We start from the raw sequence: 18834 nt of genomic DNA, 5'->3' as shown, positions 1-18834 counted from the left end.
TTTATCCATTTGTCCAGGACTTTTACAGTGTGGACACTGTGGACAGTTGCCAGATACAAATCTGTTAGCACAGGAGCTAATCAGATGGTGTTAAACTCGCAGTGGGAAGACTTCACAATACTGCTTTTAGGTTTAAGTGGAAAAAAACAAAATATTTCATTTGTAATACTATAAAGAACCAGGCAAAACCTCTTAAGTGACTTAATAATCAAAATATGTCATTACTCATTTTCAAAGTCCGGGACTCCCTCCTCAAAGACGAAGCTTGGAAAAAGGTGCCCCCTCACAAAACAATGATAATTAATTGCAAAATAATTTTCCTCAATAACAATATAACAAATGTTCAACACATCGTTAAATATTTGATTTAATTAGAATTAAAAATGAATTAATTAGAATCACGAGCAAATTAGCACTTAATTTTTGTTAACTTAAGTGTTTGTTCTGACCATAAAGAAAAGTTTAACCAAAACAATTAACCATCTGGCCCTTCAATTTTCACTCAGGGGCAAAAATCAGCCTTTAAAGTTCAAAGAAATAATGATTTGACATTTATCCTGATAATTACCAATATCGAATAATACAAAATGTTTTTTGGCCATATTGCCCAACCGTACAATCATGAATCTGTTATATAATCACATAGACACTCAACAACTGAGCCAAGATAGTCTGATATTGCTGTTAGACATAACTTCAAAAAAAAAAATGTCCTGGCATTGGATGGAAAAAACTGTAAAATTCCCCAAAACGACGTACTGTATCTCTAAACTCTCACCAGATACCACACTAAGTCTTTTCTATGTGATCTACTTCTGATAACTTGATTTACTGAGCCTCCCCTGAAACAGTTTGGAGCACCCTGGGGAGTCCCGCCTCCCACTTTGAAACCCTCTGTACTAGAGGATAAAAATATTTTAAGGGAAAACACTTTGATAATGACGCCACAAAAATCAATGTTATTTGTAGTGGTAAATGTAAAACTATTTAATATCTTTGGCCAAATCACAGCGCTAAACTTTATACTATTACATATGCAAATCTGGGTCCAGTAAGAAAGAATGAACTGGCACTGGCCTGCTCGTCGCACAAGCCCTGGCTTTCTGGACTCTTCTTCTACAGCTTAAAGAAAAGAGGATCCAAAACGTGAAGACATGTTTTATCTGCAGCGTTCGCCCTTTGCCTCCTGTTCTACTGTCGCACTCATGCTGAGACGTGTATGGATCCGATCGAAGTGCCTCAAATGCAAAAACAAAAACAACAACAACCACCACCCCTGTTGTAAAGTCCTTCTCTGCAGTAGAATGAGGTAATAAGGCCTGGTGCCAGCTCTGTCCCGGAGAAATAACCAGCCAGCCAAGGCAATAAATAGAGTGCTAGATTCTCGCTGACACGAGCGGGCCGGGAGAGCCCATTAAAACGTGACCTCCCTGACCTTGGAGGAGCCCAGACTGAGTGTACGCCCACACAACCACCTGCTCCTCCTCCTCTTCCTCCCCCCCGGACACAGAACGGGGGAGAGGGGTGATTTATGCAGATAGGCTCTGGTGGACAATGACAGTCCGGTAGGCAAACTGCATCCTACTTGTTTCTATCTCATGAATATGTACGTTTTGGAAAATGCTTCATAAAGTTACAGCATCTCACAAAAGTGAGTACACCCCTCACATTTTGTAAATATTGATTGATACTTTGCTACAATGTAAAGTAGTGAGCGTACAGCTTGTATAATGTATATAATGCTTGTGGAAATTTGCTGTCCCCTCAAAATAACATCACACAGCCGTTAATGTCTAAACCACTGGAAACAAAACTGAGTACACCTCATGAGCCACATGAACAGATATAATCAAATATTTACAAAAATACTCACCACGAAAACACTCACTGTAGTTTATTCTGACTCAGTCCTGCGGATAGAAATACTAAAGTATTAATACTTTCCAAACGTATATTAATCTGCTGCAGAAAATAGCCCCAACAAACGCACCATCTCTGCCTGTTTGAGTCCATGTTTGCTAAAAACTACATTGACAATCTGTTTTAGGTCATTACTGAGCCTTTTTAAAAATAAAATGATATATTCGTGGTGTTTTTAAAGCTCTACATCTTCAGTGGATATAGTGGATCCCAGAAACCTGAAGGATTCCACAGCAGACAAAGAGCTGTTGAGTACGGTGATGGGGGGCAGAGTGGGGGGATCCTCCTGAAGTCCACGGTCATCTCCACAGTTTTGAGCGTGTTAAGCTCCAGCTTCTTCCGACCGCACCAGAGAGCCAGCTGATCATTGGTGGTGTACAGGGAGAAGAGCAGGGGGGAGAGCACACACCCCTGGGGGGCGCCAGCCCTGATAATCCAGCACCTGGACGTGATGTTCCCCAGTCTCACCTGCTGACTCCTGTCAGACAGGAAGTTTGTGATCCACTGACAGGTGGAGGCTGGCACAGTGAGCTGGGTGAGTTTGGTGCTGAGGATGTCCGGGATGATGGTGTTGAACGCCGAGCTGAAGTCCACGAACAGGATCCTTGCACATGTCCCTGGAGTCGAGGTGCTGCAGGATGTGATGCAGTCCCAAGTTGACAGCATCATCCACTGACCAGTTAGCCCTGTAGGCAAACTGCAGGGGGTCTGTAATTTCCTTCAGGTGGGCCAACACCAGTCTTTCAGATGTCGGGGCGACAGCCTGTAGGAGGGAATTTCACACAGCTCCAGTGATCTGTTGAAGATCTGTGTAAAGATGGGGGTCAGCTGGTCTGCACAGGTTTTCAGTCAAGATGGAGACACCATCTGGGCCAGGAGCCTGATCTTCTGCCTCTGGACGAGATGGCGGACATCGTCTGCACAGATCACGAGTGCAGGAGAGGGGTCAGAGAGGGGGGGTGAGAGCGTGGCAGTGGGGGAAGGTGACTGTTTGAAGATGGTGTTGGAGTGGTGTGACAGTGGGCTTCTCAAACCTACAATAGAAGCCATTCAGCTCGTAAGCCAGTCGTTGAGTACCAGTAGAGTTGGGCGATGGTCTCCTGTAGTGACTGAGTGAGTGACCGCAGGCCTCTGCACACTGACGCAGGGTCGCTGGCTGTGAGCGGTGAAGCTTTTCAGCTTAGCATCTCTTTGCTGCTTTGACCTCCTTAGTCAGAGTGTTCCTGGCCTGGTACAGGACTCTGGTCCCACTTCTAGAGGCCTCCTTCCTTGGTCCTTCCTTGGCTACATGAGTTTCGCTGTGAACCAGGGTTTTTAGTTGTTGTATATGCGGAAGGTTTTAGTCTGCACACACGTCCTCACAAAAACTGATATAGGATGTCAGTGTCGTTCAGGTCAGTGGCTGCAGCCTCAAAAACACTCCAGTCAAAGCAGGCCTGTAACTCCAGCTTTGACTCGGTCCATCTTCTCAATCTTTACAACAGGTTTAGCAGGTTTCTGCCTGTATGTCTGGATAAGATGAACCAGGCAGTGATCAGAGAGTCCTAAGGCTGCACGGGGGACAGAGCGATAGGCGTCCTTCAATGTAGTGTAGCAGTGGTCCAGTGTGTTAGTGTCCCTGGTGGGACACGTGATATGCTGTCTGTACTTTGGGAGTTCATGGCTGAGGTTTGCTCTGTTGAAGTCCACGAGAACAACGAGCAGGGAGTCTGGATGTTTCTTCTCCGCGTTAGTTATCTGGTCGGCCAGGTGTAGTAACGCCTCACTAACAGGTTCCAACTGAGGTGGAATGTACAGGTGCTGGTCATATAATTAGAATATCATCAAAAAGTTGATTTATTTCAGTAATTCCATTCAAAAAGTGAAACTTGTGTAATGTATACATTCATTCCACACAGACTGATATATTTCAAGTGTTCATTCCTTTTAATTTTGATGATTATAACTGACAACTAATGAAAACCCCAAAATCAGTATCTCAGAAAATTAGAATATTGTGAAAAGGTTCAATATTGAAGACACCTGGTGCCACACACTAATCAGCTAATTAACTCAAAACACCTGCAAAGGCCTTTAAATGGTCTCTCAGTCTAGTTCTGTAGGCTACACAATCATGGGGAAGACTGCTGACTTGACAGCCGTCCAAAAGACGACCATTGACACCTTGCACAAGGAGGGCAAGACACAAAAGGTCATTGCTAAAGAGGCTGGCTGTTCACAGAGCTCTGTGTCCAAGTACATTAATAGAGAGGCGAAGGGAAGGAAAAGATGTGGTAGAAAAGTGTACAAGCAATAGGGATAACCGCACCCTGGAGAGGATTGTGAAACAAAACCCATTCAAAAATGTGGGGGAGATTCACAAAGAGTGGACTGCAGCTGGAGTCAGTGCTTCAAGAACCACCACGCACAGACGTATGCAAGACATGGTTTCAGCTGTCGCATTCCTTGTGTCAAGCCACTCTTGAACAAGACACAGCGTCAGAAGCGTCTCGCCTGGGCTAAAGACAAAAAGGACTGAACTGCTGCTGAGTGGTCCAAAGTTATGTTCTCTGATGAAAGTAAATGTTGCATTTCCTTTGGAAATCAAGGTCCCAGAGTCTGGAGGAAGAGAGGAGAGTCACAGAATCCACGTTGCTTGAAGTCCAGTGTAAAGTTTCCACAGTCAGTGATGGTTTGGGTGCCATGTCATCTGCTGGTGTTGGTCCACTGTGTTTTCTGAGGTCCAAGGTCAACGCAGCCGTCTACCAGGAAGTTTTAGAGCACTTCATGCTTCCTGCTGCTGACCAACTTTATGGAGATGCAGATTTCATTTTCCAACAGGACTTGGCACCTGCACACAGTGCCAAAGCTACCAGTACCTGGTTTAAGGACCGTGGTATCCCTGTTCTTAATTGGCCAGCAAACTGGCCTGACCTTAACCCTGTAGAAAATCTATGGGGTATTGTGAAGAGGAAGATGCGATACGCCAGACCCAACAATGCAGAAGAGCTGAAGGCCACTATCAGAGCAACCTGGGCTCTCATAACACCTGAGCAGTGCCACAGACTGATGGACTCCATGCCACGCCGCATTGCTGCAGTAATTCAGGCAAAAGGAGCCCCAACTAAGTACTGAGTGCTGTACATGCTCATACTTTTCATGTTCATACTTTTCAGTTGGCCAACATTTCTAAAAATCCTTTTTTGTATTGGTCTTAAGTAATATTCTTATTTTTACTGAACAATCACAATTAATTGAAATAAACATTTGAAATATCTCAGTCTGTGTGGAATGAATGAATATCCAAGTTCCACTTTTTGAATGGAATTACTGAAATAAATCAACTGGGAACTAGTTAGTCAGAGTAACTAACCTTACAGATGTGTCAGTAGTTCACATCAGAACAAGCAAGTCAGCAAACAAAAAAAGTCAACCTGGGTTTGACTTTTTCCGTTAACTAGTGTGATGAAGTGTGCTCTACGGGATGTGACAATATTAGATTAGTCAGTAACTTAGTGTCAGTAACTCTGGTCCATCATGACCGTTTCATACCTGATAAGACATTTATGATATTCTAATCAATGTGTTCCCACTGTCCACACTCTGTGGATGGTGTTTTTGCTGGCATGGTGGTCTGTGTCCTGGACCACAGGGTCGCCTGGACACAGCTAATCTTTTTTTGCCTTTCTGGTAAAGAGTCTTCCATCAGCCTTTATCACATTTTCTCTTTATCACTACAAACTTCCACCTTAAGAGCTAGTTTTATTTTAGATTGTTATTTCCTGTAAAACTAATAGAAAATGTTGACGACGACTCATCCTGCACTCAGAGGCGTATATTAATTTAGTGTTAGTGGCCGATAAAACTCCTGGAGGCAAACTTGGGTTGTCTGGAGCACCTCAACAAACGAGTAAAGATGAACTGTGTCCAGATTGAAGTGTAACGTTGTCCTGAACGAACTGGGCTTAAGACTGGATTAGCCGACATTACGTCACTTTTGTTTCCATTGTTATGACAGGCCGTCTTGTTTTTCCTCTCTTTGCTATCTGGGGCTCCCACAACTGTGTGTCCTCTCATAAACCAGACAAATGTTTGTACTGGGAGTGACAGCTCATTTCAACAGCGTGAGCCAAGTTTTCCATATTTTGAATAAATGTATTTGATCAAAGAGATGTTCCGTCATTCTGTCAATATTCAGCATATTTTTCAAAACAGTAATTTTACATCTTAAGAGCAAGATGAATTAATCATCAGCACTAATGATATCCTTCAATGAAAGATCATGACATGAACAGAGTGCCTCTCTGATGAATAAGGTGGTCACTAGTCCGCCACGGCAGCCTCAACAGTATAGAGGAAGAATTTCGGGAATGCGGTCATGAAAACAAGAACTGTTTAACATCTGCATTGTTGTGTGCATGAGAATCAAACATTTGAAATGTCAGATGACTGCCGCAGGAATTTTTAGCCAAATGTTGCCCTTGCCACGCTGATGAATCAGCGCTCTGTGTCTCTAACCAAAAACCAAACCACTCGCTCGTCTGCATGAAAAATATTTACAAACTGTCTAAGGAAGTAATCAGAAGAGGAGGCGTCAAATCAAAAGGGAGACTACGCCCTGGGATCCCCGTCTGCTGCTATCCATCAGCTCTAGCAGTGGCTTCTCCATGTGTTTGTGCTTCTGATAGTAGGAGTCACATGCCTGACTCAAAAGACAAAATATGTTATAATTGCAATGCAGTCTGGTTGATTTTTTTTTTTTTTTTTTAGCTGTGGGTGTAGAACTCTAGAAGATTTCTCTGTCTGTCTCTTTTCTAGTGTCGATTTCATGTTTTAAATCTTTAAAATGTTTCAGACTTAACAGCTGGCAAAACAGTCTTACACCAAGGTCCATTTAGTAGCTGCTCTGGAGCTTTCAATCACATCACACCTCAGATCTTGACCTCAAGGTCGAGGAAGATCAAACTTTCACATAACGTTTTAAGCCAACGTGTCCTTAAAATGATCAGCAATAAACTTACATTTACATACATGACAGCTGGACAAACTCCATTTGCTGATGAAGACTGTGAAAAAGCAACTGCTGGACCTTGTAGTGAGTTTCTTTTAAAAACAGCTGTTTCCAAGGTCAAGAAGAAATCAACTTAAAATTAAATGAATAAACTAAAATAATATTAAATGAAAACCCTCATCGTCGTGCTCAAGGGCTTCTCACAAGTAGCAGCACGTTTGGGGAAGCAAAGCTGTGACGGTACAGCAACAAACCTGCTGCCTCCAGAGACAAACCTCCTCTGCAGCTCCTCTCGACATGAACACATTAACTCTGCTCTTCTTTCAGCTCTGAGCAAGAGGCCAGTCTGACTGAAGACTTCACCCTAACGCAATCTGAACTGACCCAAATATCCTTCGAAAGACTCACTGTGAATTATATGTATTCCTAACCTGAACATGGAAATCCAGCTCTCAGATCCAGACTCTCTACCGGGTCTCTTGTGAGGATCCTTTCACAAACGTACCTTCACACTAAAGAACACACATTATCTTCTTATCCTACGCTTTTTTAAGCTGAAACTTCACCGTTTAGACCTGGTGTTAAAATGCATAGTGTATCCAGACTGTGAATACGATTTTAACTGGATTATATTTACTGGTGTTAAGGAGTCTCCAGTGTCCACATTGAGATCATCTCACTTTGTTTTCCATAAATGGACACATTCAGTTCACCATTCAGCAAAAACTTCATGTATGCACTCTTTGTATGTACTTTCCTGTGATCAAGCACCATCCCACTGTAATCTGATCACCCAAAACGCATTTTAATGCCAGGTGTAAATGGGCTGATGGCACTGATGTGCATCATCTGTTCCCTCTGGCTTTGGCTCCTCTCTCCTCATTTTAATTTGACGTACGGTCGACAGAATCTGGATTTTATTTTTCCTGGATGAGAGCAGCTAAACGCATGCCCTGAGTTTAAATAGACATTTGCTTCACTTGATTCCCGTTGCTAGCTCAATCTGTGATATGGTGACAGAGCAACAAGTTTTTATGTCCGTGTTGTCTGCATTGTATCCATAACATGATGTCTTTAATTTTGACAGAAGCTTGATAATACCCCTCCAACACTAGACTCATCCCCTGCAAGATCTTATTGTGAGAACAATGGTGGGCTGTGATGTACCTATAGAACCACAGGACTTTGTTCTGTAGTACAGCTGAACATAAACGAGGCTGCTGTATTTAACTTTTAAAAAGGACACAGACCATTTAACACGCCTTCCTCTCATCACGCCTGGATTATTGCAACAGCCTTTTTACTAGCTTAACCCAACAATCTACAGATCCACTCCAGACTGTCCAGAGCTCAGCTGCCAGGCTTTTAACCAGAATAAAGAAATGTGACCACATCCCCCCCTGCTTTAGCTTCATTACACTGGCTCCCAGGATGTTTTAGAATCACTTTTAAAGCTCTTCATGGCCTCTCGCCTTGTTATATTTCTGACCTTTTAGTCCCATACGCACCAGCACGTACCTTGAGATCCTCGGGCAGAAGTCTGTTGTCTGTTCCAGAGTCTCGACTGAAAACTAAAGGGGACAGAGCGTTTGCTGTCAGGGCCCCGAGGCTCTGGAACAGCCTGCCCGAGGAAATCAGGTCGGCTGAGTCAGTGAACTCTTTTAAGTCCCTTCTTAAAACATACTTTTATAGGAGAGCCTTTCCTGATTTTAGTTGCTTTGATTATATATAATTTTTTTTTTTCTTTTAAAGTGTATTTTAGTCTCTTAAGTGTTTTCTTGCTTTTCTTGTGTATTTGTATGTGTTTTATTGCCTTTACACTTAAAGCACTTTTAAACTTGTTTTTGAAAAGTGCTCTACAAATAAAGGATTATTATTTTTACTTCCCCAGAAGAATAAGAGCTAGTTCATTGTATGCAACTAAAACTCTGTAGATTATTTAATTACTCCAATATTCAGGAAAAATATCAACTCACGTAAAATAACAGACTACAGGTTGATTAATACGCAGTTTCTCTGTACATGCGAAGTCAGTCCCAAACACTGCATGACTTGGGTGGGACCCCAGCTGAAATCCCCGACCCTGCTGTGTAATGAGTGAAGGGGGTGGGGGGGGCTGAGACAGTGAAATCTGCTGTGACGTAGCAGCCAGAGGCGAGCGGTTTCCTGCCTTTGCCTGCCTGCTAAACGGTCGCTGTCATCTCCCGTCAGGCTGGCGGCGGCAGACGAGACTGCTTCCCTTTCCCTCCTCGGGCCAGAAGACGCACATCATCTCCAATCACAGCTGGCTGCTGTGACGGGCCGCTCCAGCCGCCTCGCCACAGAGACTGACTGCTAACTGCTCACACAGCCTGATTTCATATTCCACACCACGCTGCTGCTGAGGTAGCTTAGCTTTTACTGACTCACTGAGAGCGTATGATTGGCCGTCCGTGGAGAGCAGCCAGCGCTTGAATTAAACATCAGACTTTTGTTCTTCTTCTTGTGTTTCTGCTGTGTATCAGTGACGCCCGTCTCCCTGCGCTGTCATCGCCTGTCTGTCTGTCTGCCATTCAATCCAGCGCTCTCCTCCTCCGAGAGGTTGGGTCCATCCGGCCATATGTCCATCAAGCTCCACTGTACCGCCCCAGGCACTGTAACCCCCCCCCCCCCCCCCAAACTCTCAGGCCTGCCCAGCTGGCCTAGCAGCAGAGAGGAAATGAGTGGAACAAGTTAATGGCTAAGTTTGTGAATGGATTAGCTGCATACATTAATAATAAGTCATTATGATTTAAAGGAACAATACATGTGAGTTTCACTGTCCCGCAGCAGAAGACGGCTACAGGTTTAAAACAGCTGATAACAGTACAGCTGAATCAAATATTTATTTGACAGATGCTGAGACTCATGTCTTTCATGGCCTACCAGCTCCTCGTTCTCCAGCCAACACATTATATTTTGCTTGTTTAACGGTACAGAAATGGTGGTGTGGAATCAACAAATTGGTTTTTCCAGGTGGCTGTATGTGGGACTATTTCTTGGTCAGGCACAGAAACGTCCTGAAGACAAACTCACAGAGACGTGAATCCTTAATGAAGTTACTGCAGTTTATGGATAAATGTTTGGTGGTCCCAGAGGCCAAAAGTGCAACTGTAACTTGAAAAAAGTCCACCACTGATAGGATGTTGACAGGATATCTACAACTGCAAACTGTCAATTATTAGTCTTATTTTTTTATTTATAGATTTAAGAAGCAATTTGTGTGTGTGAGACATCCTCCCAATGTAAAGTGTCTGGGCTGAATGGGTCCGGGTCAGGAAGCTAGAAAAGTTTTTTGGTATCAAGCTTATGAAAATCAACGCCCCAGATAATCCCAGTTTAGTCTTACGTTATTGATATCATCTTAATATATCACTCAATAACAACTATTTTAAACTGCTCTGAAAGTATAGGGCAAGTAGTATTACTACTGTGAGGGGATATACAGTACTACCTCAACCTTGGGTTGATAATGGGGGGGGTCAACTTATTTTCCATCAGAACAAGAAAAACAAACAAGTGAGAAAGAAAAAAAAAAGAAAAAAAAGAAAAACCTCCAGTGCGATTTCCTGTTTCTTAAGAACCTCAAAATAATGAAACGAGACAGAATAAAGCAGATTGTTGCACTTGTCTTAGGAAAATTAAATTTTTAAACCCTTTCGGAGCGGCTGCTGGGATCCAGCCAGTGACCTCCTGGTTCTGCCTCTCTGCTTGTTAGCATGAGAAACAACAAAGGAGCTTGTTTTTTTCTGAGTGCTGAGGAGGTAAAGTGTGATGCTGCTGAAGCTCAGGATGAGACAGATGCTGCTCGTTTCAAACACTATAATTGACTCAGCAGAGCTGCTGTCAGAGCGCAGGCCTGTCAGAGAGCTTCTACCACGCTCCCAAATGCTGAGAGCTACGATTTACTGCAGTAATTGCAGTTAGCGAGGAGGACGGATGGTAGAAAATGTTTCAGCAGAACAACTTCTTGTCTGGGGAGCAATGACCGCTCCCTTAAACGCAGCCTAACACCTGAAAAATAGCTGCAAAAATTGGGTGTGAAACCAAGTCAGATCTTAAAAATGAAATGGATTCTTCAAAGAGCAAAAGGCCCCGCTGAAATCCGGAGTTTCTCACACTTCAAACGGCTCTTTCCCCAGACGTTTCCAGGCAATAAAAGCGGCAGAATGGTTTGACAAGAGCCGGGGAGCTGTGCTCACTGAGGTAGTTAAGGTCAGGGCAAACGCCATTGATTGAACTAAGTGCTCCGCTGAAAACAGTGTGCCTCAATCAATGCTGCCTCTAATGGTGCGAGGCGGAGCTCCCCGAAGACCTCGCCATGGACGAATGTGACAAAGTCGTTCGGAGGTGCCGGAGTCACGTTCTCTCTGCTGGCAGAGCGCCGGCCGGCCCGGCTGCTCTCAGCTTCTCCTCTGATAGCAAGTTAATGAAAATGCCATTACTCCGACAGGACGTCGATGAGGGAGCGGGGCAACACAGGCCGATGGAGAGAACAGAGTTTAACAAGGGATGCACAGCCGTCACTGTTTCAATGACAACAGCGTTAAATTAATACATTTAAACTATTTAATCTACATACTACCAACTTCACTTATTACTGATTATAAAAACAAAATTATAACTCCATAGTTGAGAAGTAATTAGGGCTGAGGGAAGAAAGGTTTCAGTGAGTGATTAAGGAAAGAGTCCTAACTTCATTTATTCCTCCCATCTGAACGGGTAAAAAATTTATTTGGCTGATTTACTTTCCCCTGTGAATAAAATAAGGCAGAGGATTGATTCTAATCACGTGTTACAGCCTTTGTATTGAAGCTGAAGTAGTTTGGCATTTGGGGAAATAATTTATTTGGCTCTTTGCAGGGAGTTAGAGGAGAGGACCGATCCCGCTCTCACATGTGTGGTAAATAGAAAGGCAGAGATGGTAGCTGGTTAGTGTAGAACAAAGACTGCCAGCACCTGTAAAGCTCACTGATCAACACTTCAGATTATCCCGTTTGTTAAATCTCCCCCCCGTTCGCCTCCTCCCAGCGCCCAGTCCAGCTCGCCGCTCCAGGATTCCCAAAGCGTGTTGCTTGAGAAGCGTCTCTTCTTTTCAATGGCTGCAACTGTGAATCAAAGGCACTCGTTAGAAAAACGCACGAGTTGCCGAACCTGGCCCGGTGCCGAGGTACTTGACCTTTTTGTAATGCATCTATAAGCCAGCTTCCATCACGCTCGACAGGTAGGCTAACTATTGCTCAATCACACGAGAGAGAAGTGAGGTTTGCGTTCCGGTGTCCGCTGACGTGTTATTTAAGCAGATCTTTAAAACCTCAAGGTAAAAAACCAAAGTCAAGATATTTCCTTTTTGTTTCCGTCGCCGTCCTTTGTACCTTCTGTTTTTATTTTAGGATCTGTGCCCAGTTCAGGTTTGTTAACCGATCTGTTCCAAAGCAACTGGCTTTGCATTTCTCCTTTGGACCACAAATATTTCACTTCCTTTCATTAAGAGACTGAACATTTGTGCGTTTGCATGTGTAAAAAGGTACACGGCCATGTTAAAAGTCAGACAGGATTCTACGAGCTGTGAAAATCTGATTTTAAAAAACACCATTTGCGGCGTCAACTCACACTTATTATAATTACGAAGTCTCGCAACATTTATTTGAGCCGTCAACATTAGAAGAGCTCCTTGTTTTTAGTGCAAACTGCTGCGATCACTCACATCAACAAATCTGGGTACAAACATCTGGTGAATGATTGATAAAATAATAAATCTTATGTATCCATTTAGTAAACAGACAACATATAACCAAACAGCTTGTGTGTGGGCGTCTGCACCCTCCTGTTTATTTTGTTTCCTTTCTTGTTCTCTTTTCCTGAGAAAATCCAAAATGACAGCGTCTCTCTTGTCCTGCAGAGCCCTGCTAACAACGTCCACAGAAACTGCACACACTCGCGCGCACAGATGAAAGGCTCAGCCCTAATGACAAGGTACCCTGTCCACTTAATACTTCAAAGATTGAGCCGGGTGGGGGGGGGATAACACCCCCTCCTGCCCCTCACATATCCACCACAGTTAGCCGAAGCCTGAACCAAACCAGGACCAGCAGATATCGACAGACCCTCGATCTGCATCCCGTGTAACCAGCCTCTAAACAAAAACACTGACATTGGTTACACACAAACACACACACACCCCCCAACTCAAGCATAAATCAGACACACATTTTCGTTTCTACACACACAAATAAACAGAGGACCAAACGGGGGCAAACACTGAACCGCCACACAAACCGTCCATTATGACAAAAAAGTCCCAGGAATTAAACTAAAGACGCGACTCGTGAAGTAAAACATTCTGTAAGGAGATTTGCTTCTGTTCTACTTTAAAAATCATCTCAGTAACATCAAATAAATTAAACTAGTTACTCGAATTAAAAACTCGACAGGTTGTTTCCACACGGAGGAGTTAAATTCACGCTGGGGGAACTACTCCCATCTTCTACTTCTGTAAAAACAGCAATACCACACTGAAGAAATACTCTTACTACAAGTCACGCATTCATGATTTTACTTCTAAAGTAAAAGTAGAAAAACACTGGCATCAAACTTTAAAGTACCCGAAGTAAAAGTACTCATCATGCAGTATCACCCATTTCAGAATAATGTATATTACTGGATGATAATTAGTGATGCATTAAGGTAGGGCTACTTTTAATTACTTTCTATAAACGCTGAAGTCTTATCGTCACCTGTAATAATACACGTATTTGTTGATTATACTTTATTGTATCATTAATCTGACATTGTAAAGTTATCAAAGTGAAATCAAACAGCAGAACGTGGAAATACTCAGGTAAATTACCTCAAAATTATACTTAAGTACAGTACTTGGTTGCAGGCACTTTACTTTTCAATGATTGAAAGGAGATGGTGGTGGTAGGAGAGGGGACCAAAATCATTGCAAAGACAATATGGAAATCAACTGAGAGTTAACTGGATCAGGAATCTGCTGCCACATGTGAAGGTTTCTAAGATTATAAATGTGAACTAATTTAACTGTCGCAGCAGTTTTATTTACATAGCCCACTAATACAAATCACAAATGTGCCTCAAGAGGCTTTAGAGTCTCTACCCTTTGTCTTTGGACCCTCGATCCCGATGAGGAAAATCCCCCTCAAAAACACACAGGCAGTAGATGTTGTGTCCAAACCTTTACAGGCCAGACACTTTGCTAACAGGACGTCTGCATGCAGACTCTCTCTGTTGAAGCTTCAGCTAAAGGAAAATATGTAGGGTGATCAGGTTTTCCTCTTGCTGCTGCTGCTTTGTTTACAATCAGCTGCCTGTGTTTAGAAAATGGCATCTGTGGTCACATGGGTGGGGGCAGGGTTCCTGTTGGTACTACTACCAGCTAGCCGATAGGTTTCATCCATCACGTTTGACGCTGCTGATGGCCGAGAAGGCGATGAAAGGCCTCTGCTCTCGTCGGGTTGGGTCTGTGTGAACCTTACTCCTTCACGGTGGAGCTCATAAGCGGGTATCAATCTTCTCAACTTACTCAAAGCAAGAAAAGCCGACCGTTTCCTCAGTTTCTTGTCTTTATGCTAAGCTAGTCTAAAGGCCAGTTACTGCCATTTGTCGCAGCAACTTATTCTGAACAGATGAGAGGATGCAAAATTATCTTTCTGAACGTCTGGAAACAGAAAAGGTTTAATCAGGGAGCTTTGTTTTTTAGGATGGGGTTGATATCAAACAATACGGCAGCACAATCCTGTTACACCAACAACACACGCTGTAGAAGCAGATTAAAGAAAAGACAGAGACACACTCTCAGGGGAAAGTGCAGCTAACCTCTAAATCGTACGGCTCCCTGGTGAGATCAGCCTCAAGTCCCACTGGCCGACCATTAAACCCTTTAATCGCAGCCATGTTTCACTTCTCAGTGCTGACTCTGTCATTCATGGCCATATACGATGAGCCTCATGACACGTAGACTTGAAGAGGATGACTCAAACTAACGTCACTCTATAACAAAAACCAATTTAAAAAGACACATTTACAGTTCACATAAGAGCGAATGATTCAAACAGCTGTGATTCATTGCAGTTTGGTAATTGTGGCTGTTCTCACTCGTAACCCCGTCCACGCTGTGGAGTCCCCAGGATGAAATGAGGTCAGCGGCAATACCGGGCGACACTTTCATCAGGTTAATGTAAAGCCAATAAAACTACTGGATGGATAGCCGTGACATTTGTTTCAGACATACGTCACAAAAGTGAGGACACACATATCTGATTCTGTCTTTTCATGTTTCAACACTGAAGACATGACACTTTGCTCCAGTGTAAAGTAGTGAGTGTGCAGCTTTTATAACAGTGTAAATCTGCCGTCCCCTCAAAATAACACATCACACAGCCGTTAATGTCTAAACCTTTGGCAACAAAAGTGAGGACACCCCTAAGAGAAAATGTCCACATTGGGCCCAAAGTGCCGTTTCTTCAGTGTTGTCATGTGAAAAGATATAATCAAATATTCACTATTCACTCACTAATAATGTGAGGGGTGTACTCTCGTTTGTGAGACACTGCACGCGTCACCCTCAGGATGAACGCAGATGGCTTTCTTTAGCGGCATCATCAGGTCAACATTTCAATGTGTCCAGTACTTTTAAATACCTGCAGAACAACTGACATCCACGTTAGAAATGTTGGCGCGTTAACGTGCTAAACTAAGACGGCGAGCATTGTAAACACGGCTCACGCTTGTCATCAGCATGTTAGGTGCATGTCAAGTCTCTTAACTGCATCCACGTTTCCCCTCACAGGAGAAACGAGGCGTTCGTGTGTGATGACGGCGGCAGCTGAGAGATCCCTCAGAGATCCTCGGAGCACAAATAAGAGCTTTGGGACGGCCAAGATGGCGGACCAGAACGATTTCTGGTTCAAGCAAGGGAATGTAAAATAAGAGGCATGAGATGGACCTGTAGTCTCGTTAATATATAGCACAGATCACACCCTCTTCAGCGCCACCGAAAGAAAGCTCTAAACGGCGCTCATGCTCGGCCTTAAGTGCCGTTTTGGGAAAAGGGAGCGTTTGAAGAGAAGCTCTTCAAAGACGTGGAATCGTTAGGGGGAAATGAGGCCCAGGTCAATACTTGTGGGCCCAAAGAGGCTTCTGCAGGCATTCAAACCTGTGACCTTTAAGTTACAGGATGTTCTCCAAACATCAGACCACTTCGCCACGCCTTCCCTCACAACATCCATCCATCAAAACACACGTCACCTCCCACCCTTGGTCTCTCCTGACGCCCGCTCCTCCTACTCAGCCATAAAAACACAGGTTTCCTCATCAGGACGGATCAAGCTGCACGGCTCCGTTACCTCACATCCATCAACGCCTCTGCAAGCCCAGATAAGGGGGGGGGCAGAACATCCTACTCATGTAATTAGGTAATTATAGGCAACGCATGATGGATCACTGTAGTAGTTTTATTTTTGCAACTGTTAAGTCACATTGAGGGTGTGATCACTCCTACGGTTTGTTTTCTTTCTAACCGCAGCAGAAAGGTTCAGACTGTTCTGTTGACATGCGCTCAGGTAAGCGAACCTAAATGAACCAGAGCCTGTACACGACCGCCTCACGTACTACACGTACTGTGTGGAGCATCTCTTCTTCCTCCGAGTCTTCATCAAGACCAAGTGCTAAACCTTGTGTTTCAAGTCTTGAACAGGTGGTTATTTATCTGTACTGCACAGTCTACCTTTTCCTCCTGCTTGAGCAACGTGACCGGCTGCAGTCAGACGGATTAAAAAAGTAAATCCATCGTCAGGAAAATGGAGAGTCTGTTCACTGCAGGATCATCTTCATCGAGCACGGGGAGGACGTCAAGTAATTAAGTTTTAAGTCATCCGATTCTGATTTGAGGCTGAATCAAGTCCACACTTATGCTTTATACCCATAAACCATTGCACCGTTTGCTATAATTTGATCAGGTGACCGTGCTGCTCCTAGTTATGATTTCCTGTCTTGTACAGTAATTCGGTTCACTCTACTTAAAATGCCATAATTCGCTTCCACACATAAAAACCTCTCTGAGATGCAAAAAGGTGCTGCAGATACCAAATGTCAACCGCCTCAAGGGTTAAAAAAACATCTCTCTACCCTGTCTCCTGAACGCCTCCCACACGTCCCCTTCCTACCCGTAGTGTACTTAGGAGGATGAAATATAATGAGGGATGACAAATTTCACACAGCTCAGCCAATTTCATTCTGGAGCAGAGTTAATTACGACAATTAAACCTGGGAGAGCTTTCTTTAACTTGATTATGGGTTATTATGGTGATACAGTAGGTACCAGACACAGTCAGGGATGAACGGCATCACCGCAGCGTTCATAATCAGATCATGCTCAAGGGCACTGCTGCTTTTATTAAGATGTGTGCTAAAGTCAAACAATACGCCCGAAAAACGTTGTCTTAAAAGCATCAGCTTGACTCTAACCGTAGTGTGTACAGTCGAGATTTATTAAATGCAACCACTCTTCCTCCCGCTCTGCTTGGATCATACTGATGACACATCAAAATACAAAGAGCAGCACACAGTTACAAAGCAGGAACGGCCGACGTCTCAGACAACCGATCTAAAAGCGGCGCACGGAGGGAAACTCCAGAGCTATTTTTTGCCACCAAATGAAATTATTATGCTTGAGAAATCAGCAATCTGTGGCGAAACCAAGAACGCATCAGATTTAGTTAATCTGATTTCTGGTAATGTGATTGTTCTGCCTAAAAACGAAGCGTCTCGTATGATAAAACCAGATAAATCAACAGGCTGCACTCACTGTTCTCCTTCCCGTCTCCGATGCAGCTGCCGATGGTCTCGGTGAGGCCGAGGGTGGCCGCTGAGGGCATCCTGCCCAGGATGGACGCCAGCGAAGGGCCTTTTCGCTTTTGACCGTCCTCCTCCTGCTCCTCCTGCTCCTCCTCTGGTCTCTTCTGCTCCAGTTTGATCAGAGCCTCCAGCGAGAGCTCGTCGAGCTCTTTGCCAAAGTGCCTGGCCACGGCCTGAAGCTCGTCTTCCTCTTCTGGTTCCTCACAGTCTTCCACCTTGGAGGTTGTGGACAGGACCTCCTGCTCCTCATTGTCACCATCTGGGAGAGGGTCAGAGTTAATGTGGCGTTTGATTTATCACTTTAAAAAAGGAAAGAACTTTTTTTGCTTGCAACCTCTTTGAAAGGGACACTAGAGGTCAGGATCAGCAAGCCTGGATCTGATCAGCTTTGTGTTGAACACATCGTCACGACAGACAGAAACAGGAAAATAGCCTCAAAGTTCACATCTACTGGACCAAAATATTGTAATTTAACTAGTTCTCACTTAGCTCAGTACCTCCTCCAGGGCCCGTGCAGGAAATGTGCATGAAAATCACATATCAGGTTGTTACATTTGAAGCATGGTAGTCCAGCCTCTGCACTGTCAACACACCGACAACTCAAAACCTGCTCAGGACTGCTGTTCAGCTTAGAGCCACAGCAGCACAGCTACAGTTCTTAGCCATGCAGCTACATGAACAGTGCTGCTGGCTGAGAGTAGCTCATGTACACTTTTAGTGAAAGATCTAGGCCGTGAGGTTAAAGTGCATGTGCGCAGGGGCTGCGATGACCTTTAATTCTCACCATCAATTATGAATTGTTTAGAATTCCAATCTTTTTTTTCTTTCAATTAATCTGTTTAGTCTATAAAAGAAAGTTTGGGAAAAACACAAGCAATCAAAACATCCAGTAACTAGAAGGTCAATGTGAACCTCAACAGGAAATGAGTTTAATAAAAAAGCATCCTGGTGCGAAATAAAGTGCTTTTTCTAATTATTATAATACAGTTTGTATCTTATTATACAGCTCATGACTCCTCAGTGTTTCC

The 18834-nt window shown here is 43.8% G+C and overlaps 1 protein-coding gene across 2 annotated transcripts in view; it reads right to left on the bottom strand.

Moving 5' to 3' along the window:
• LOC119910127 (transcription factor IIIB 90 kDa subunit-like) overlaps positions 1 to 18834 on the bottom strand; it is a 113641-nt gene that overhangs the window by 53276 nt on the left and 41531 nt on the right. For both annotated transcript variants that reach the window (XM_038728534.1, XM_038728535.1), the window contains exon 12: positions 17757 to 18065. In XM_038728534.1, the coding sequence (XP_038584462.1) occupies positions 17757 to 18065 (309 nt within the window). The remainder of the gene's footprint in view (positions 1 to 17756; positions 18066 to 18834) is intronic.

The sequence above is a fragment of the Micropterus salmoides genome, unplaced genomic scaffold (genome assembly GCF_014851395.1).
Source record: "Micropterus salmoides isolate LMB-PRFRI ecotype aquatic unplaced genomic scaffold, ASM1485139v1 Ms_hic_scaffold_19, whole genome shotgun sequence".
NCBI lineage: Eukaryota > Metazoa > Chordata > Actinopteri > Centrarchiformes > Centrarchidae > Micropterus > Micropterus salmoides.
Note: the sequence above shows the minus strand (reverse complement) of the source record. Positions and strands in the feature narration are given on the sequence as shown.